Here is a 22,357-nt window from a genome sequence, read left to right as displayed (position 1 = left end):
AGACTCCAGGATGCAGAAGATCAAATGGTCATTGATCCTTAGATTATTGTGAATATGTGTAGGAATTATTTTCTAAACCTTCTTGGTTCTACTCCTTCACCTTCTGACCAAATTACTCATGCCCACTCAGTTTTCTATAATTTGGTCCATAATCAGGTTCCACATGACATGCAAAATACTTTGGAGATAGATATTCGTGAGGTGGAGATTATGGATGTGTTGTTACACTTCCCCAAGGATAAAAGTCCTGGTTGGGATGGTCTCACCAATGACTTCTTTGAGGTTTTTGCTACCCGACTGGTGAAACCATTGACGGCTATGTTTCAGCAGGTTTGGGAAACGGGGTTCATGCCTTCCTCATGGAAAGGAGGACTTATCAAACTGCTTCCTAAAGTTCCTGCACCGTCTATGTTGAAACATTGGCGACCAATTTCTTTGATGGGTTCTATGTATAAAATCTTTTCCAAAGTGATGGCGAATGGGCTCCATAAGCATCTTCCTACTATTGTGCATCCTCTTCAATATGGTTTCATTAAGGGCCAAAACATTCTGCATAATGTCTGAAATGTGCAAATGGCTATTGACTATGCAAGGCACCCTAATGAGGAGGTGGTATTGATTCAATTGGACCTGGAAAAGGCTTTTGATTATTTAGGCTGATCTTTCATTGTAGAACTTATGTCTACTATGGGCTTTGGTACTCGAATGTCTCGCTTGATCTACACCACTAGTGCTGCGGCTTCTTCGCGAGTTATGCTGAATGGTGGTGTTACCGAGCCATTTGTCCTTGCACGCTCTGTGAGACAGGGTTGCCCTTTGAGTCCTCTCTTTTTTGCCCTTGCGACTCATCCGGTTCTTTCGATGTTATCTCATATGGCAGCTTCTACTCAGTTGGCTGGATTGTCTCTTCCTTCTGGACAGCACTTCATTAGTCAATCCTTGGCTGATGACAGCTTTATGATTTTGTGTGCGGACAAGGATAATCTTCGCAAAGCATTAGATGTTTGGACTCTCTTTTGTCATGCTTCTGGTCTTCATATCAATGCTTTGAAATCAGCCATTCTCAGTTGCACGGAGTCAGATTTGCAGTCATTGGACTGGCAGGGAATGGTTGTTCCCCGTGGTTCCATTGTCAGGCATCTTGGGTACCCTTTGGGTGTTGACGTTCGGCCAAAGCAACTACTAGAGTGGATTTCACAGAAACTGGCAGCTAAGTTTCTGTATTGGAAGTCACAGGCTTGGCCCCTCCATGTTTGCCTCAAAGTGGCTCTGACAATTATGTTGCCAATGCTCACATATTTCTTGCCATTGCTGCCTTGGACTACTACTACATTGAATGCTCTTACTCAATATATTCGTTTCATGTTATGGAAGAACGGCTCCTTGCATGCAGGCATTTCATAGATTTCTTGGTCGCATGCATGTACCCCCAAACGCATGGGTGGTGGGTCTATTTTGGATGCTGAAACTCATATGTTGGCACTCTGTTGGTCTCTTTTTTGTGCCATGTGCTTGGATCATCACCCGTGGGTCTTTATAGCCCGTTATTTTCTTGAGGATCATGGGCTTGTGCATGGTAATACCCAAATTTTGAGCTCCTGGTGGCATGTTCTTAATGCAGACACTCGGTTTTCTAGTCCTTCATCATCCCTGCTTGCTCATTTGGTATGTTCTTGGAAACGGGTTCTCCAGAAGGCTTAGTGGCATCCAGTCGAGGACCGCTTCGCTACTAACTCTTTTGAACTGGAATTGTTGGTAGCCTCGTGATTACTTTCTTGGGAAGGCAAACATGAGCTCAGACCAAAATTTAACTGCATGGCACGTTTGGGCTTGACTTCAGTTGTTTGCAAATGCAACCCTTGCCAGTCACAATGTGTTGATATTGTTTCGTACAGCGAGGAGGCTTTTTAGGATCCCTCGTGGATACCGTGATTTATGGGGACAGTTTTTGATGGTGCTCCAAAGCAGACAACCCTTTCCTGCCCTTGCTTCGGATCGTCCCTGGTGGCAGGACTAGGACCTTGCAGGCCGGCTGAATTTGGAAAAGGCCTCAAGTAACCAGGTGTATCATCTTCCGATTAAAGATCATCAGTGGCTGGTTACTAAAGCTAATACTATATGGGGATTGCGTAAATCTCAGTCATGGTGGAAGGTAACTGTGATGGAGGGCTGGTTGAAGAAGACACCTTTCAAATGCAAGGTTTTTCTTTGGAGGGTGATGATTGGTGGTCTTCCTCTTGCTTCAGCCCTTTCCAAGCGTCGAATCTCCAATGGCAATTGTTTCTTTTGCACCACCAGTGTGGAATCGGCCCGTCATCGATTTATTTCTTGCCCTCTTGCTAAGAAAATCCGGTCACTCTTGTCAGTGGTTTGGCGAGCAGTGGTTGGTTTCTTGCTAAGCCCTTTTGATTGGGTTTTTGTGTGGCCCAAATACCCCACACCGGCATAGTCGCATATGAAGATCTTGTTTCCCTTTCTTAGATATTGGGGCTGTTGGCACAATTGGATCCTTCGGAATGCTTTTCTTTTTGATTTAGCCTATAATGTTCAGGGACATATTGCTAGGCTTAAAGGTCTCTTGCATTGGCAGATAGATCTCATTTGGCACTCTGACTTACTCCCTCAGGAGGACTTACTTCCCTGGCATATGGCAATTTCCTCTGCGTCTTTGCCATGACTTTTGTAACTCTTTTGTCGTTTAGTACTTTACAAATATAACATCCATTACGAAAAAAAAAAAAAGAGAGAGAGAGGCCGGATGTCAACATTAATTCAATTATCTTCATGAAAAAAATATGGCTGGATGTAAATATTGCAATATTAATATACACCTATTCACGAAAAAAAAAAGAGAAAGTGAGTTTCTTCGTGTTGGGCAGTCTCTTTAGTGAGTCTACCTTGACTTTTGTACTTCTTTTGTGACTAATATACATAGTCTTTACAAAAAAGACAGAGAGATCTCTACAAGGCATTGGATGTTTGGAATCTTTTTGGGCTTGCTTCTGGCCTCCATATTAATGCTGCCAAATCATCCCTTATCAGCTGCATTGAATCAGATTTGTAGTCCTTGGAATGGCAAGGTGTGGTAATATTGTGTGGCAATGTCACTAGGCATCTAGGGCATGCCTTTGGTTTCGATGTACAGCCAAAGCACTTTCTTGAATGGGTTTCACATAAATTGCAAGCTAAGTTTGTTTATTGGAAATCCCTTGCCTCTAATTCTGATAATTAGTGACATATTATGCAAAGAAGCTAAAGTGATTTATAGCATAGTGCTCATATAGGGATACAACAAGAAGAGGCTGCGGTGGATATATAAAGCAATACACGGCTAGTTGTGTGGCTGAATAACAACACATTGATGACCAGGTACACCCAGTCAAGATCAACGGGTAGAGTATGTCATACCTTCCCAATGAGATAGTGTGGATGTAGCATGTGGACTGATCGCTTAGCTCTATCAGCAGGTACTTCTCGTATTGTTGGTGGATTTCCCTCATCTCTTTCTAGTGTAGCATCTACATCTAGTACCCTTGCACCCACAGTTGGCGTGCTGCTTTGATCTCCTCAGCTCTTTAGACTATCAGCCCTCTCTGTGTAGGTGTAGTGTGTGTGGTCACTCTTTGGAAGATATTGGTGAGCTGTGACTGTTGCACCCCCTCTGTAGAGTACCTACCTATAGTGATGATGTGCGGAGCCTCTGAATCTCAAGTAGAAATCGGCCCAAACAGTGCCAATCTTGGGACTCTATGACCAGTCGAAGGGAGTTGCCTCCTCTGAATAGTGTGGGGTATCTAGCCTAGACTATGTTGTAGGCCCTACATCTACCTTGTGGAATAGTTTGCAAATCCTCTTGGCTCTAGGAATGTGGGCTACTTTTGGTTGAATGGTATTTATTGAGAGTAATTTATACCATGATGGTCATTGGCTCCTTTTGTTCTAATCTGTCTACTTGCAAACTGGTCAGGCTAGGGTGTGTGAGCTTTGAACTTCTTCGAAGTTGTGTTACTATTTGCTATGAATCAATAAAGAAATTGTTTTCTGAAATAGAAGGTCATCTTTTTGTTTGTACATCCTTCTTTGTTTGTCACCTCATACTAGTGTATACTCTTTCACTCTTCCCTCTTTTGAATGCAGGGCACCCAATTTTCATGGAAAGGACACAATTACCTTAAAAGTTATGGATGAGGGAGGTGATGGGGATGAAGAAAGCATTGTTATTGAAGTTCTCCATATCAACAGCCCTCCTTATATTACATCTTTTCCATTTATTCTTGTTAATGGAAGTGGAGACCTCCTAACTGGAATTAATGAAACTGGTGCACTAATGATGAATCAGTCTGCAATTAAAGTGGGTGATTTTGATGTGGATCCACGTAAGCATCATCTCTTTAAGTGTCTTATTTTCCATGGGAAATACCTACAAAATTAAATAATTGGCCCTTCAAATGATGGTTCTTGTATCATTATCTTCTTCACCTCATCATTCTCATTTTTTCTGGACACTGCTCTTTTTGCTTCTTTTTTACTTTTTTCCTTATCTCCTCCCTTGTAAAATAAGTCTTTTGACTGTTCAACCTCATGTGGACAGTGACAGTTAGAATTTTCTTTTCTGAAAACAAAAGGCGGAATAACTCTCGTAAGGCAGATTATTGGGCCATCCGTTTATTCGCAGGCCTTATGTTAAATTCTCTGGTAATACCTTTGCCAAGAATATGATGTCTGTGAAGAAAAATTTGGTAATCCCACACTAAGAATGTGAGGTTATTGTAGCGTTCAGTCCAAACAAGACATGGTTAAAGGTGGTTGCATGTTCTTTGCTCAGGTCTACTCCCACTTGTTTGTACATGCTAGAGGTTGCCTTGAATGATGAGAAATTTGCAGTATTGTTGGCACCTTGAATCAGTATACTTCGATAAAAAAATTGTAAGGGATTGAGAAAAAGGTTGCAAGGGATTCCAAGAAGGACATCAGCTTGTAATTCAGTCTATTCATTGAGTGTTTCGGGATGAGTAAAAGAAATACTTGGGTACCATATTGACTTGCATTTGCCTTTTCTTGAAATGGATGTTTTACTGCTAGTGATAGCCACTACTAGTAAGGGATCCTTTCACTTCACAATTGAGGAGAATGGCAGGCCTATGAGGGAGGATGTTGACTTGATAGAGTACAATGACAAATTGTATCTCATTGTGACTGAAATGGTACATTGACCCAGACCTAGTTTTTGTACTCAGGAGGGTGGTGACAAATCTTAGAGGCCCTTGGACTGTGGGATCCAAGAGAGTAAGTCGGGGGATCAAGGATAGTTCTTACTTGAAAATACCTCTTTCAGGATATACTCAAGGTATCTTTTAGCATTTATGCCGAGTTATGGAGGAGATTAGAGAACAGTTTTAGGCCAAGGATGATCACACTTTTCCTTTGGCTTTTGGAGCATAGCAATCTGGCAGGAGGCACTAAGTTGGGAGTTGGCATAGCTCCAATACCACGCTCAAGCTGCAAGGCAACACAGGAGACCTAGAGACATTAGAATTTGGGTTGCCCAACAGCTCAAGACCTCTAAAGGACAGCCCTCATATTGGTCTTTCATGGCAGGCCTACAGCAGTTGAAGACTATGACATGGATGAAGAAGAGGGAGAGAGAGAGGAGGAGGAACTAAGAGATGATAATTAGTTATCACTCACTCTCTTGTATGGTTTTGCACTTATTTACACTTGATCTTTCTTGGCAATCAGCATACAATTATGTGCCAAATTCCTTGTATGCATCAAAAAGCTCCTTTGAGCTTGCCTTTTGTAGAACTATTTTAAAGCTTGGAAATTAGAAAGCTTTGATTTTGAGTATGAAACTTGTATTCTAAGTTTTAACTTCTAACCATCTAAACTTGTATTCTAAGTTGATTTTATGGGATGGGAAGCAAGAGGCTTGTCCTAAATTTAATTGTATGGCATGACTGGCTTTTCTTTTGTTTTTGATGCCACTATGGTGAGTCGCCAAGGGTTGATGTCTATTTGTATAGCGAGGAGGCTTTTTCGCATCCTTTGAGCTTATAGGGACTTGTGGGACCGTGTTTTGACGACATTGCAACCTAGAGAGCCCTTCCCAGCTCAGTCCGTCATGACGCCCGCTCCCCCTGCCCCCCCCCCCCCCCCCCCCCGTCTGGATCACGCCCTGCGCCTCCACCTCCTCACGCCTGCCCCCCATTGGGGATCACGCCCCTCCCCCCTCTAGCTCGGCGCCCGCCCCCCCCCCCCCCCCTCCCCCAAGTTCGCGCCCCTAGATCATGGCCCAGTGCCTGCTACATGATGGCGCCCAATCCATATCCTCCTGCATCAGTACGTATCTGCCAATCCTAGCAGTGTACTCCAAGAACCTGGATGGCTTCTTGGCAACCGCAGTGGCCCGCCATAGCCACTCTCTTGGACCCCACTCCAGCTCATCAAGTGATTTGGTCTCCTAGATCCAAAGGCGCCACTCCCTAAGCTCCTTCCATAGAACATAGGGATCTAGTCGCCATGTCTTCCCCTAAAGGCCCACCACCCAAATCCTCCTCCAGGAAATGGCAGCTATCCCCTCATCTTGCTGCCCTCTCTATCAAGGGCCAGACGCCCCCCCTCTTGAACGACGAAGAAAGTCCCCTGCGGGGCACCGCCCACTCTACCTGCCACCTGTAGGGGGATGCCTACTGGTGAAAACCTAGCTGCCCATACCTCCCCGAGCTCTATCGGCTCTCGTATCGGGGGAGCAAGCCACTCCAGAGGTATTGCTGCGTCTATCTCCCTTCTCCTCAACTCCACTCCTCTCTAGCAGCCTGATACTCGCTGCAACACCTCCTCGTTCGCCATCCTGTACACCTCCTGCCAAAACCTGATGATACGTGTCGGGCCTGCCTCCCAACCATCCCACTAGATGTGGGGGCGCTCACCAATCTGTGCCCCTACCCGATCTTTGACCTGGGGGTTCGAGATCACCGGCTGACGATCTATCTCCTCCTAGCAGCCTGGGGGGCTCTAAACTAGGGCCTTACGGAGGCCCTGCCACACACGGAGTAAGCTACATAGGAAAGGTGATTTGGGGGGGGGGGGGTAATCTGGGTTGACGCGAAGATCCATCTTAGGGACGGCCTCCACTCACTGCCAAGCCTCGGTCTACAGTCCTAGAGGCCCTCCTGCAATAAGACCTTCCAGGTTTTCCCGCCTAGTGTGAGGTCGCGAACAACTAGCTTGCCCAGGAGGGCCATACTCTGATACTCTGGGTCTATGATCCCAAGCCCTCCCTCTGACCGATGTCGTATGATGGTCACCCACTACCTTGGCCCTAGAATCCCTAGAACCATCTGACCCTGACCAAAGGAAATTCTGCACTAGGCGGCGAAGCTGCACTATGCATGATGAGAAGAAGCACCAACATGAGGCGATGTACCAGGCCGTTGCTACGAGGACCTGGTTAACCACTAGGGCTCAGCTGGCTAGTGAGAGGCGAGCCATGCTCCAGTAGGTCAATTTCCTCCGAATAGAATCAAGGACAGGAAGAAATTGTTGAGCAGGAGTGATGTCGAGTTCCACTTGGAACCCTAGGTATCGAACGGTCTGCCCTCTGCTCACCCATCTAAATCCCAAGTGGACGCCCCACTCCCTGATAAAGTCCGGTTCTGTGAGAAAACCAACCAACTTTTGCCAGTTGATTTTTCCTCTTGCTGCAGAATAGAAAACGTCAAGAGCCAGCCTCATTCTCTCCAGCATCAACTCATCGTCCTCTATGCAGAGTGTTGTGTCATCTGTATACTCCGAGTCTGACAACTCAGTCTCCTCTCTCACTGGAAGTCAGAGGCCGCGTAATCCGCTCACACGTGACCTGAGGAAGTGAGACATCGCCTCTGCAAAGAGTAGAAACAGGTATGGGGCCAGGGGGGAGCCCTGTTGAACCGATCTCTCTAGCCAAAACTCTTCCCCTCACCTTCCGCCTATGAGAACCCTGCTGGTGGCCGATCTGTTAAGGGTGGACACCCCGCAAATTCAAACCTGGAGGAATCCCAACCTCACCATGGTGCCTTCTAGGAAATCCCAGTCCACCTTGTCATGAGCTTTCTCGAAATCCAAGAGTAGTACAGGCAGTCTCTGTCCACTATGCTAAGCCCACTCTGTCACCTCAAAGAAGGTAAATACATTGTCTAGGATGCTCCTATCTTTGGCAAATCTTGTCTTTGTGTCATGGATGATGTTTGGAAGCACGGGGTGTAGTTGCCTACCAATCATCTTTGCCAGTGCCTCATAGGCCACTGACAATAAGGTGATCGGTCTCCATTGGGAAAGCTCTAGTCGGTCTCCCCCTTTGGGGAGAACACTGATAAGGCGTGCCGAAAGACTCCCTGGCATCTGTCCTGAAGGGAAAATCTCTTGGAAGTCCATCAGTAGGGGGTCCTTCACCACTTCCCAATAGGCAGTGAAGAAGGCCGTAGAGAGGCCATCCTCTCCCCGGCATTTCTCCCCATCCTGTGTATGGAAAGCCTTCTCTAGTTCCTTCTCTATGAAGGGGGCTAGGAGGGAGCATCTGATCTCCTCTACGAGGAACGGGATGTGATCCTAGACTTGCTGTCTACATCTCTGTTCACAGCTGAAGCTGTCTCCTGCTGGAAAAGGCACGCGTAATAGTCGGTGGCAATCTCCATCACCTCGTCTGGGCTAAAACAAGTTGTCCCATACTGATCCCGAAGGCTGCGTATCTGCTCTCCTACGGTGCGAGGCTAGTGCACCAGGAAGAACTCCCTGCAAATTGTGTTCCCCTTCCACGCCCAGAAGGCTATTGAGGTTCGGAAAGAGAACTCCGAGCATGTGTCCTCTAGGCCAGCAATGGCTACTTGCGTGTGCATCTCTTGTGGGTGGAGGGTGAGATCCCCTAGTGCCTCTTGTAATAATCTCTACGTGGCTGCAAGGTCCCGCCGGAGTGCTCTCTCCTCCCAGCTCTGCTACCTAACCTGTATGGCTACCTCTTGGCAGATTCTGCTCGACTCGGCTAGGACCTCTGCAACCTCCTTTGCTATCCGGTCCCTCCTGTCCCACTCTCTAGTCTCAATCTGCTCTATTTGTCTCGTCACCTCCTCCCTCCTATAGATCGAGTTAGGGATCCGACAAGATCATGTGTCTAGGGCGGATGCTGGGGGGTGAAGTGTCAGGAGAACCGGGCAATGTTCGGACAACGTGGTGCCTGCCAACTACCCAATCTGGCCTCCACAAGAGCCTCCCCACTCTCCCACATAAAACCTATCCAACCGCTCCAGCAAGAGTCCACCTAGCTGCTTGTATCCCCAAGAGAAGTCCAATGACCTCTCCCTCTTGTGGAAGGCAGGGTCTCTCCTGGCTTCGCGCGCTCGTACTACTAGCAAAAAGACCTCCCATGCCTCCTTCTCCTTCCCAACCATGCCCTGGTAGTTTCTGCCTTTGCCCTACTTGTCCTCCAAAGCCTCCAGGTTGTTGAAGTCTCCTCCAACGATCTAAGAATCTACCTCTGGGAGTCCATCTGCGATCTCCACCAAGAACCTATTGCGTGTCCTAACCTCCGTAGGGGCATAAACATTAAGGACTCTAAGGCACGAGTCCCCAATATCCAATCTGATCCATAGAACCCTCCCTGCCACTATTGTCCCGTGGTCTCGTACACGTGGTGACTTGGGCCAGTAGAGGTGCATATGCCTCCACTCCTGCCGTGGGTGCGTATGGCGTGCGAGCTGCCCGAAAGTACCTTTCCAACCCGATGCACCTAAGTAGAGGTGAGCTTGTGCTCCTATAGAAGTAAGATGTTGATCCGTCTGGCAAGGGCAGGTTGCAGGTCCTGCTAAACAATCAACTTCTTGGAACCACGTGCCCCACTGTAATGGAGACTATTCATGTTCCAGGATGCAAGGTGTAAGCTCATGGGGAAACCTATGACTGACTGAACAAGCATCTATTTAGTGTGGAGACTGCTGATGAGGAGGAGAAGCTATGAGGCATGCAAGTACGCTTTGCCGCCGGTTTGGATGGCGAACTTCAATCCCCCATGGTGGCCCTGGTCGCGGACCATAGGGGTGATAGATGCTCCAGGTGGTAGTATCAATGCATCTATTAGCCATGCTGAGAGTCGTGACTTTGTACACTAGTAGAAACGGGCCGCCTGTGCCAAGGGCCACTCGATCACATTCCTCGGAACTCTCCACTGTGGAGGGGCTCGAAAGATAATGCTCAAGTGTTGGACCTCGGTACTTGCCCACCAGTTAATGTCCATCATGCAACCATGCCACTGTTGTGCAAACAGTGTTAGTCCTTCTCCCATCCACTGGGAGATGTGGTCCGCCACCTGACTCTTCAACTCTTCCTTTGTGTAGTCGTCCACTCCCCTGAGTGAGAGGATTGAAGAAAAAGGGCATAGTTTGGTCCATCCGGTGGTGCTAGTAGATGGACCTTGCCCGTCCTTGACTTATGAACCACGAAGATCCCCACCTCTAGAGATAGTGGGAACTCTCCGTGCTCCGCAACTCTCAGGTAGGACCATGGGCCCCTATAGAAGAAATCTTGTGGCAATAGCTGTGCCTGTCTCAGGAAAGTGTGATAGGCGGCAGGGGTGGATGAGCTAGTGGTTGTATGTGGGAGGGGGAAGACTGTTGGTGCGAGGAGGATGTAGGCGTGTGTGGCTCATCACCTCCTGTGGGAGGAGGGAGGGTGGGTTTGGGGGGGAACACCTGTACTAGGTGCGGATCAGGGGGGGTGCTCGATAGGGGAGGTGGTGAGGAGGATCGAGGGATGGTGGAATGGACGAAGATGCATGGCGGTTGTTGGGGGGGGGGATGTGGGATCTTAGGTGAGGTAGTCTGTGGCGCGGGTGGTGGATGTGGGGGGCTGCGGTCCTACCAGGTGGGGCGGGCGGGGGGGGCTGTGTAGTGCTCTGCCGAGGGGGCGTCGCTTCCCCACATTCTCCCTATTGCCGAGGCTGGGTCTGAGGAGCTGGCTGTGCCCCCCTTGCCATCTCCCTCTCCATCCTCTTTGGACCTGTGTGAAACCGTCAGTGTCCACCTGTGGGCACCGCCTTGGCTCCGAAATGCGTACAAATTGTTGCCTGATGCCGAAAGTTGTGGCAGTGCAGGCATTGCCCTGGCTGCCCCATCACAATGACCTGCTACCTAAAGGAGTGCCCACCTGCCTCAATCTCTAGGAACTATGGGATATTCTTGACCTCTTTCAATTGCCACCCATACCTTTGGGACTCCTGCTACTGTCACTGCATCTGCGAAAGACACGGTAAGGACAGTGCCAAAGAGCCATCCAAAGTCTTCCACCAACTGGCGATACTCTATCGCAAGGCCAGGGAAAAGAAGGGGGACCAGGTGCTGAAGAAACCTGTTGTGGAGTGCAAATGCCTCCATAGTAAAGCCACTGTACAAAGGGACCATGTATATGACCCCTTTCGTGGACGCATATGGTGAACTGGCAAGTAACTCGCGAGCTGTGTCTACGGAACTAAGCGTGACCGTGAAGATCCCTTGGCCCATTAGGACCGTCTCCACGATCTGCGTTGTGCCGATGCGCAGTGTGGAGTGAAGCCAGTCCCGAAGCTGGGCCCTGGCTGGGGAATGTCCTACTACCTGACCATAAATCAATATTTCCTTTAGCTCCAGCTCCTTAGCTCGGACGGCTAAGAGCTGCTCCTCAGATAGGACGACACGCAAGGTGTTTGACTGGGGGGTACTAGCTGAGTGCGTCGGCGTCTGACTAGAGGTTTCCATTGCGCGACCCTTCTGAGAAAACTACCAATCACGTCGTAGTGCTACCTGAGGGGGAAAGTTGCTGCAGGAGAGGGAGCAACTGGAGGGTGGGGGGAAACAATGGCGAGGGGGGGGGGAGGCTGCTGTTTTTGGCAGTTGGGGGGGGGGGGGGGGGGGGGGGGGGCAAGACGGATAGGTGGTGCGCGGGCTGTCGTGAGCTGTTGGGGCGTGGGGGGCAAGCTGACGTAGCGGTGCAACCGATTTGGGCCAGCGCGATCAGACGTGATGGGGGGGGAGCTTGCGACGTGACAGGCGTGAGCGCTTTCGTTGTAAGGAGTATGAGATGTGACAGGAGATGATATCTAGGCCTAACCTAGTTATTTATGTGATTAGGGCTGAAGACAGTCCGCTCATATGGAGGGCATGTTAACAGGCTACCGTAGAATCTCAAGGAGTGGGTTTGAAGAGATCCTTATAAAAGGAGGCTCCTTGAAATTCCTTTTTTGGCTACATTAGAAGAAAGGGAGTAGGGTGTTAGCCCTCAATGAACAAGATCACAACTAATCCAGAAGCTTCCCAGCCTTGGCACAGATGAGGGATCTCTTCACATTTCTTATCTGACTTCTAGAGGAGACTGGATAATAGGTTTAGGCCTTGCATCATACTCTTTCTCCAGCTTGTTCTCCACATAAGCTTTGCAGCTAGTTCTTGGCTTTAATATGGTAGTTTTCTAATCACTTGCTCTATATGTGAGTGGCAAACAAGACATTAGCTTTGGGCCTAACTAGAGCTCAAGAGAGCTCTTGGGCTAGTCTCTTGTGTTACATTATCAGAGTGCCTTGGGGAGCCATAGCATGTTCAAAGATAGGTGTCTAGGATTTTGCTTAGATGATATTCACATGAGTCATCCTCTCTTATCATTGGGTAGCATTTGAGGATCACTTATCATTGGGTAGCATTTGAGGATTATTTGTAGGTCATACTTTTTTTTTCAGAGAAGTGGAAAAGCTATATTAATAAGACTTAGAACAAAATATCCCAAGGCAAAATGCAAAATGCAAAGCAGCCCTGTAAGGGAGTTTAATATAAAAAATGATGTAACAAGGGGAAGCCTACTATAACTAATGAATAACTAGTTGGGGGTTTTATAATGCCAGAGCATGTGGGTTTGAAAAAGGAAGAAAGTGCAAGAATCCCATGTCCTGAGACAAGCATCTCTCCTCATAGCCTTTGAACTACCGTGTATCCTCTTCTCTCTCCTGTGGAGAGTATCCATAATCTCTGTGCAGATCCTGGAGAGAGTCTCTGCAATAGATATATCCAAAAATTCAATAGCCTGTACCAAGCAACAATGCCAGCTATGAACTCCCATCTATGACAATGTCCCTGAATCCACATTATCTGTGAGAAATGAGGTATGCTAATCCTATTCGCAAGCTGCCCAGAAACAAGGTAGGCATGACTCCCTTGTACATTCTCATATAAACGAGCTGGGTCTCTGTCTCTGATGTAGCAATCATAGAGTTTTCAGTGCTATAAAACACCAATGTAAGGGCTCTCCCTCAAACCTCTCGAGTGTTTGGGCAATCCCACATGCAGTGCCTCTGTGTCTCCTCATGCTCCTCACATCTAGCCCAAGGGACATGTACCAACTCCTGTGTGCTAGTAACCAAAGAAAGAGGGAAATGTTTCTTGGTCCAAATCTGTCCTCCAACCTCCTCCAGAAGTCTGCAAGGAAAGGCTGTGATATACCCTTGGCAGTTTTGAAGGAGTGGACTGAGGGTAATTGTCTCTGATGGTAGTTGATTGCTAGCAACATAGCTTGGTGCAGTTAGACTGCAAGATGTCATCCCATTGGACAAAAAGATATCTCCACAGCTGTTACCCTTTCCAAATTATGAGCTTGGAGACTGTTCACACCCCTCTAGGGAGATGACAGAATATTTCACTCTGAATACATAGGGGGCGAGGAGAGATGCCTTTCTTCCTATAGGCACTGTCTTTCACTTGGATCCACCATGGTCATTGCATTGAAGATGACTATATTGCCTTTTTTTACACAGCCCTTCATACTACACTCTCTTGTGAGAAGATATAGTAGAGATATCCTCTTTTGTGAAATTGTGTTTCAGCCATGTTGTAGGGTTGTTATTCTAACGTAACCCCATTCTTTTTTGGGCTCTCCTGCCCATCACGTCGCACGAGCTAACCCACCTGCCCTGTCTGATCGTCGTGCCCCACCGGAACAGCGACATCGCCTGCGTCACCCCCCCTCGCCATCGACAAGACCATTCCTACTCCCCTCCTCATCACCTGCGTCCCATCCCCTTCGCCTTCGCCAGGGCCTCCATCGCCAACTCCCTGCGCCATTGCCTGTGCCCTCGCGCCGCCTGCGTCCACCCTGCCTCCCCCTGCGCCAGCCCTGCCCCCTCCGCCTGCACCCACCTACCCACACACCACCCCGCACCCCCCCCCCCCCCCCCGGCCCATCTTTTCCTCCCCTCCAACCCCCGCAAGTTGTCTTGCCGGGAGGCTTGGCCCTTTGTCAGCTGTCACACCACCGCCATCGAAAACAGAAATCTCCCCCTTCGCCATCGACACCCTCCCCCCCCCCTCCAGTTGCTCCCTCCCCTTGCAGCAACTCCCCATCCAGTAGCACAGCAGCGTGATAGGTAGGTTCTCCTTGAAGGGACGCGCAATGGAAACCTATGGTCAGACGCCGGCGCACTGAGGGAGTGCCCCCTAGTCCTCTCTGAGGAGCAGCTCTTAGCCATCCGAGATAAAGAGCTGGAGCTAATGGAAACAACGATTTATGGTCAGGTAGTAGGACATTCCCCAGCCAGGGCCCAGCTTCGGGACTGGCTTCACTCCACGCTGCGCATCAGCATAGTGCAGATCATGGAGGCGGTCCTATTGGGCCAAGGGATCTTCATGGTCCAGCTCAGCTCGCCAGCTACTCGCCAGTTCACCATATGCGTGCACGAAGGGGGTCATATACATGGTCCCTTGGTATAGTGGCTTTACTGTGGAGATCTTTGCACTCCACAACAGGTTTCTTCGGCACCTGGTCACACTTCTTTTCCCTGGCCTAGCGATTGAGTATCGCCAGTTGGTGGAAGACTTTGGATGGCTCTTCGGCACTGTCCTTCCCGCGTCTTTCGCAGATGCACTGACAATAGCAGGAGTCCCAAAGGTATGGGTGGCAGTGAAAGAGGTCAAGAATATCCCACAATTCCTAGAGATTGAGGCAAGCGGGCACTCCTTTAGGCAGCAGGTCATTGTGATTGGGCAACCAGGGCAGTGCCTGCGTTGCCATGACTTTGGGCCTCATGCAGCAGTTTGTACGCGTTTCGGAGCCAAGGCGGCTCCGCCCACAGGTCTGCAGGTGGACGCTGACAGTTTCACACGGGTCCAGAGACGACAGAGAGGGAGACGGCAAGGGGGGGTGCAGCCAGCTCCTTAGACCCAGCCTCGTCAGCAGCAGGGTGTTGGCGGGCGAGCGACCCCCTCTCGGCAGAGCATTCCACAACCCCCCCTGTCCGCCCCACCCGAGGACCACAGCCCCTACATTCTCCACTCGCACCACAAAGTGCCTCGCCTGAGTGCCCACAGGCCCATCATCCACCTCCCCTCCCCCCCCCCCACATCCCATGCCCCCCCTCCCCCCACTGACCTTGCCCCACAGGCCCCCCTTGCCAGGGCCACCCCCCCCCCCCCCCCCCCACATCCGCCATGCATCTCCAGCCATCCCACCATCCCTCGATCCTCTTCTCCCCCATCATCCCCTCTACCGAGCACCCCCCCTGATCGGCACCCAATTCAGTTGAGCCCCCCCAGACCCACCCCCCCCCTCCCACAGGAGGTGATGAGCCACGCACACCTACATCCTCCGCGCACCCGCACTCTTCCCCCTCCCACACAGCCACCAGCTCATCCGCCCTTGCCACCCGCCACACTTTCCTAAGACAGGCACAGTTGTTGCCACAAGAGTTCTTCCGCAGTGGCCCATGGTCCTACCTGCGAGTTGCGGAGCGCGGAGAGTTCCCACTACCTCTAGAGGTGGGGATCTTCGTGGTTCGTAAGTCAAGGAGAGGCAAGGTCCACCTACTTGCACCACCGGATGCACCAAACTACGCCTTTTTTCTTCAGTCATCTTACTCAGAGGAGTGGACAACTACACAGATTGAGGAGGAGTTGAAGAGTCAGGTGGTGGATCACATCTCCCACTGGATGGGTGATGAAGGATTAGCACTGTTTGCACAACAGTGGCCAGGTTGCATGATGGACATTAAATGGTGGGCTGGCCTCGAGGTCCCACACTTGAGCATTATCTTTTGAGCCCCTCCACAGTGGAGAGCTCCGAGGCACGTGATCGAGTGGCCCTAGTCACAAGCGGCCCGCTTCTACCAGTGTACAGAGTCGCGACTTTTAGCATGGCTGATAGATGCATTGATAGTACTACCTAGAGCATCTATCACCCCTATGGTCTATCCGAGGGCCACCATGGGGACCTGGAGTTCACCATCCGGACCGGTGGCAAAGCGCACTTGCATGCCTCACAGTCTCTCCTCCTCATCAGCAGCATCCACATCGAACAGATGCCTATTCGGTTAGTCACAGGTTTCCCCATGAGCTTACATCTTGCATCCTGGAATGTGAACAATCTCCATTACAGTGGGGCACGTGGCTCCAGGCAGTTGATTGTTCGGCAGGAGTTGTAGCCCGCCCTTGCCGGACGGATCGACATCTTGCTTCTGCAAGAGCATAAGCTCACCCTCGCCCAGGCTCAGTGGGTTGGGAAGGTACTTGCGGGCAGCTCGCACACTTACTCGGAGCACGCTATAGGTGCCCACGGAAGGAGTGGAGGCGTATGCAACTCTACTGGCCCGAGTCTCACCACTTGTGTACGAGACTAGGGGACGATAGTGGCAGGAAGGGTTCTATGTATCAGACTGGATATTGGGGACTCGTGTATTGGATTCCTCAATTTCTATGCCCCTACGGAGGTTAGGGCACGCAGCAGGTTCTGGGTGGAGATTGCACCTGGACTCCCACAGGTGGACTCCCGAATTATTGTAGGAGACTTCAACAACCTGGAGGCTTTGGAGGACGAGCAGGGCAGAGAAAGAAACTACCAGCGCATGGCTGGGGAGGATCAGGAGGCATGGGAGGTCTTTTTGCTTGCAGTCGGAGCACGTGATGCTGGAAAGACCCTGCCTTCCACTGGAGGGACAGGTCATTGGACTTTTCCTAGGGATACAGGCAGCTAGGTGGAGCCCTGTTGGAGCGGATAGACAGGTTTTATATGGGAGAGTGGGGAGGCTCTCGTGGAGGCCAGAATGAGCAGTTGGTAGGCACCACATTATCCGATCACTACCCGGTTCTCCTGACACTTGACCCCCAAGCATCCGCCCTAGATACACGATCTTGTCGGATCCCTGACTCGATATATAGGAGGGAGGAGGTGTCGAGACAGATAGAGCAGATTTGAACCAGAGAGTGGGACAGGAGGGATCGAATAGCAGAGGAGGTTGCAGAGAACCTAGCCGAGTCAAGTAGAATTTGCCAAGAGGTAGCCATACAGGCCAGGCAGAAGTTGGGAGGAGGAGAGAGCACTCCGGCGGGACCTTGTAGCCACGCAGAGATTATTGCAGGAGGCACCAGGGGATCCCATCCTCCACGCACAGGAGGTGCGTGCGTGTGTAGCCATTGCTGGCCTAGAGGACAGGTGCTCGGAGTTCTCTTTCGGCACCTCAGCATCCTTTTGGGCACGGAAGGGGGACATGATGTGCAGAGAGTTCTTCCAGTTGCACCAGCCCCGCACCGCGGGGGAGCAAATATGCAGCCTTGGGGATTAGTATGGAAGGACCCGTTCTAGCCCTGATGAGGTGATGGAGATCGCCACCGACTATTACACGCGTCTTTTCCAACAGGAGACAGCTTCAGCTAGAGGAGAGAGGTATAGACAGCAAGTATGGGATCACATCCCATTCCTCATCACAGAGGAGATAGGACACTCTCTCCTAGCCCCCTTCACAGAGAAGGAACTAGAGGAGGCTTTCCAGACACAGGATGGGCAGAAATGCCCCGGGGAGGATTGCCTCTCTAAGGCTTTCTTCACTACCTACTGGGAAGTGGTAAAGGACCCCCTACTGAGGGCTTTCGAGGAGATCTTCACCTCAGGACAGATGCCAGGGAGTCTCTCGGCAGGCCTTATCAGTCTTCTCCCGAAAGGGGGAGACCGGTTGGAGCTCTCCCAATGGAGACCGATCACTTTATTGTCAGTGGCCAGTAAGGCACTGGCAAAGATGATTGGTAGGCGATTACGCCCGGTGCTTCTAGATATCATTCATGACACACTGACAGGCTTTGTCCACGATAGGAGCATCCTAGACAATGTATTTACATTCTTTGAGGCAACAGAGTGGGCTTAGCACAGTGGGCAGAGACTGGCACTATTACTCTTGGATTTCGAGAAATCTTATGACAAGGTGGACTCGGATTTCCTAGAGGGCATCATGGTGAACTTGGGATTCCCCCACGCTTAGATTCGCGGGGTCTCCGGCCTATACAGATCGGCCACCAGCAGGGTTCTCATAGGCGGAAGGCGAGGGGAGGAGTTTCGGCTAAAGAGATTGGTTCGACAGGGCTGTCCCCTGGCCCCATACGTGTTCCTACTCTTCACAGAGGCAATGTCTCACTTCCTCAGGTCACATGTGAGCGGATTACGCGACCTCTGACTTCCAGTGAGAGAGGAGACTGAGTTGTTAGACTCAGAGTACGCAGATGACACAAGCCTCTACATAGAGGATGATGAGGTGATGCTGGAGAGAATGAGGTTGGCTCTTGACGTGTTCTGCGTTGCAGCGGGAGCGAAAATCAAATGGCGAAAGTCGGTTGGTTTCCTCACAGACCCGGACTCCAGCACGGAGTGGGGCATCCACCTGGGATTTAGATGGGTGAACAGAGGGCAGACCATCCGATACCTAGGGTTCCAAGTGGGACTCGACATCACTCCTGCCTAGCAGTTTCTTCTTGTCATTGATTCTATTCGGAGGAAACTGACCTACTGGAGCACAGTTCGCGTATCACTAGCCGGTGGAGCCCTGGTGGTTAACTAGGTCCTCCTAGCGACAGCCTGGTACATCGCCTCGTGTTGGTGCTTCTCCTCATCGTGCGTAGGGCAGTTTTGCCGCCTAGTGTGGAATTTCCTTTGGTCTAGGTTTGATGGCTCCAGGGACTCCAACGCCAAGGTGGCGTGGGCGACCATCATACGACATCAATCAGAGGGAAGGCTTGGGATCATAGACCCAGAGTATCAGAGTATGGCCCTCTTGGGCAAGCTAATTGTCCGCGGTCTCACACCAGGCGGGCAGATCTGGAAGATCTTACTGCAGGAGGGCCTTCAGGATTGTAAACCGAGGCTTGGCGGTGAGTGGAGGCTCTCCCTAAGATGGATCTTCACATCAACCCAAATCACCTTTCCTTCGTAACCTACTCTGCGTGTGGCAGGACCCCCGTAAAGCCCTAATCAAGAGCCCCCTAGGTTGCCAGGAGGAAATAGACCATCAGCCGGTGATCTAGAACCTCCAGGTCAAAGATCAGGAAGGGGCATAGTTAGGTGAGCACCCCCACATCCAGTGGGTGGGTGAGAGGCCGGCCCGGCTCGTTCCATCAGGACATGGCGTGAGGTGTACAGGATGGCGGATGAGGAGGTGCTGCAGCGAGTATCAGGTTTCCCGAGAGGAGTGGTGTTGAGGAGAGGAGAGATAGACGCAGCAATACCTCCGGAGTGGCTTGCCCCCCCCCCCCCCCCCCGATACGAGAGGGATAGAGCCCGGGGAGGTATTGGCAGCTAGGTTCACTCCAGCAGGCATCCTCCTTCATGTGGCAGGTAGAGTGGGTGGCGCCCCGTAGGGACCTTTAGGAGGGGGGACATCTGGCCCTTGATAGAGGGCATCAAGATGAGGGGATTGCCACCCTTTCGTGGAGGAGGATTCGGGTGGTGGGTCTTCAGGGGAAGACTTGGCGACTGGACCCCTATGTTTTCTGGAAGGAGCTCAAGGAGTGGCGCCTTTGGATCTGGGAGGGCAGACCACTTGATGAGCTGGAGTGGGATCCAGGAGAGTGGCTATGGCCGGCCTCTGCGGTCACCAAAAAGCCATCCAGGTTCCTAGAGTACACTGCCACGATTGGCAGACATGTATTGATGCAGGAGGATATGGACTAGGCGCCGTCACGCAGCAGGCACTGGGTGGAGCACAGCATCACGGAGCCCTTCCGACGGACCTTTTGGCGCCGCCTATGGGATAGCTAGAGGCCGAGGAGGGTGTCGTATTTCTTATGGCTAGTGGCACATGGAGGCTTAACAGTGGGATAGTTAGAGGCTGAGGAGGGTGTCGTATTTCTTATGGCTGGTGGCACATGGAGGCTTGGCAGTGGGAAGCTGGCTTGCCCAGATGCAGAAGGAGGGAGGTTGTAAGCGCTGCACAGAGGAGCCTCTGGAAACCCCAAAGCATTGCCTTTGGTCTTGTGAGGAGGCGCAGCTCTCGTGTGGAGAGGAGCATGCCGTATCCTTCAACGTATAGCTCCTAGCCTTGGGTGTATCTCATGGGGAGGTTTCTGTTGGCAGGCAGTTAGCCAGGGCCGTCACCTTTTGTATGAGGCCGGAATGCAGGACACGATATTCATGATTGAGGCAGGGTCATGCGCAGTGGTCGGCCTGGAGGCTCTACCCATCCGCCAGGTACTGGAGCCCACAACAGACTGCTTGGAGGTATGGGAGATCATAGGGAGTCTTACTTGATGGCATATTTGGAAGGCGCGATGCCAGGTGGCTTTCGGCAAAGAGAGACTTTCAGCACATGTGACCTTAGCAGAGCTATGGACCTCCATCATCCATTCCCTCTGCGGCCGATGGGATCAGGTGCAGGGCGAGTACAGGGCTCGTCAAGAGCTCCATGGTCACTTCATGCGTACCTGGGGCAGCCAGGGTCTGTTCTTTGTGATCCAGGCAGGCAGCCCCATGTTGTAATCAGCTTTTTGAGTAATATAATCAGCCACATTTTACTTGGAAAAAAAAAAACCCATTTCCTTTTGGTTGAGGTGGTTATTAACAGAAATTTCTTTCTTTGGAGCCTTTGAGAAGATCCATTTCTCTTCATTGCGAGTGGTCTCTTCCTCTTCAGATATCAATCATAGTTCAAAGAGAGTGCCCTTGAAAAGGGTGTGTTATTTGGAACAGGAGAATGCCTAAGCATACTTCCTCCAGTAGCCCTTTGTACATACTGTTAAATCATTTTTGAAGCAGGGAATACTGTTCTCCTGGTGAATGACAAGATCATCAGAAAAATAAGAGTCTCTTTGACTGCATAGGTTTCAAGAGCATGCATACAATCTGGAAGATGTTAATTCTTGCCTTGTGGAACTGAATGTAAAATCCAGAATCTGACACAAGTTGATTTGTATCCAGATATTAACAGTGACATGCAAGTTGAGATAACCTTACAAATTGGAAATGGGACTTTAATCATACAGTTGCCTGAAAATAGCACAGAAAGCACAGAATTCAAGCAAGAAGATGATTATCATTGGATTCCAATTCCAACTGCTATAATACAAAATGGTTTTTTCACAGTTCAAGGGAAAGGCATCAAATTCCGTGCATCTATGCAAGAATCTAACACTGCACTTAACTCCATCAAATACAATGTGAGTCACCTGATTGGGTCTTTGAATACCTTATTTTAATGTTGTGAACTAACGTACGTTTTATTTATCCTGTATTTTGTCAAAAAGAAAGATGCTTCTACTGCCCAAAGGGCTACAAGTACTCTGCTATATGAGTGCAACAAGACAGAAAAGAGCGCAGATGCTCCTAGGCCAATTATGCCTCATGTAGCATGTACACTTTGCCAATACATGTTGCATCATGTCCAACTCAAAAGAACATGGGGTCGAAGGAAAAGTCACACTAGTGTGTTGAGATAGTGGTAATGAGGAGGAATTGATCTAGTTTCATAATGAGCATGAAACATTCTGCCTGTTGCTTATCCTCTCAAAATTGCATGTAGCAAACCCACATCCCCCCCCCACCCCAACCCAAGTTGGTGAGGGAACCCTTGATATTCAGTTGCAGGTGTGGATCATACCTTGTAAATACACCAAGCCATTATGCTGGTAATATTTGACTCATTACCTCTGCCACCATTGTGGCTAAGTACTCTGAAAGTTGGGATGAGATTCAGCAAATGTCTTGTAACTTTGATAGCCATGCTGCTTGGACATCGCTCATAGCCCAAGGTTCAACCTGCACACAATAAACAAAGCTACCCAAGTAACTATCATCTCTTTCAGTGGTGTTCCTAGGTAGATTGTTCTCTCCTTGCCCAAAGGCCATGAGTGCCATCATGCAGTACCAACATTGTTTCCAAATCTACAAGCCACCTTTTCCTATGTTCTCCACCAATCATCAGCCTCTACCTAGAACATCCTTCTCTATATTCAGTGTTTGTTCAAATAGGTTCTCATTTTGGCAAAACTAATATTCACAAAATGGTCTCCTTCTGTAGAAAAAATCTTAGCCCTGCTGATTTGTCAGGAACTGAAGCGGTTACTCA

General features: G+C 50.0%; 1 protein-coding gene across 2 annotated transcripts in view; it reads left to right on the top strand.

Moving 5' to 3' along the window:
- LOC148020139 (protein GAMETE EXPRESSED 2-like) overlaps nucleotides 1-22,357 on the top strand; it is a 303,365-nt gene that overhangs the window by 185,853 nt on the left and 95,155 nt on the right. For both annotated transcript variants that reach the window (XM_087700423.1, XM_087700424.1), the window contains exons 14-15: nucleotides 4,138-4,376; nucleotides 21,211-21,449. In XM_087700423.1, coding sequence (XP_087556549.1) covers nucleotides 4,138-4,376; nucleotides 21,211-21,449 — 478 coding nt within the window. The remainder of the gene's footprint in view (nucleotides 1-4,137; nucleotides 4,377-21,210; nucleotides 21,450-22,357) is intronic.

The sequence above is a fragment of the Lygodium microphyllum genome, chromosome 19, assembly GCF_053477565.2.
Source record: "Lygodium microphyllum isolate KBCC chromosome 19, Lygodium_microphyllum_v1.1.10, whole genome shotgun sequence".
In the NCBI taxonomy this organism is placed as follows: domain Eukaryota; kingdom Viridiplantae; phylum Streptophyta; class Polypodiopsida; order Schizaeales; family Lygodiaceae; genus Lygodium; species Lygodium microphyllum.
The sequence above is the reverse complement of the archived record's forward strand: the minus strand, read 5'-3'. Positions and strand labels throughout refer to the sequence as shown.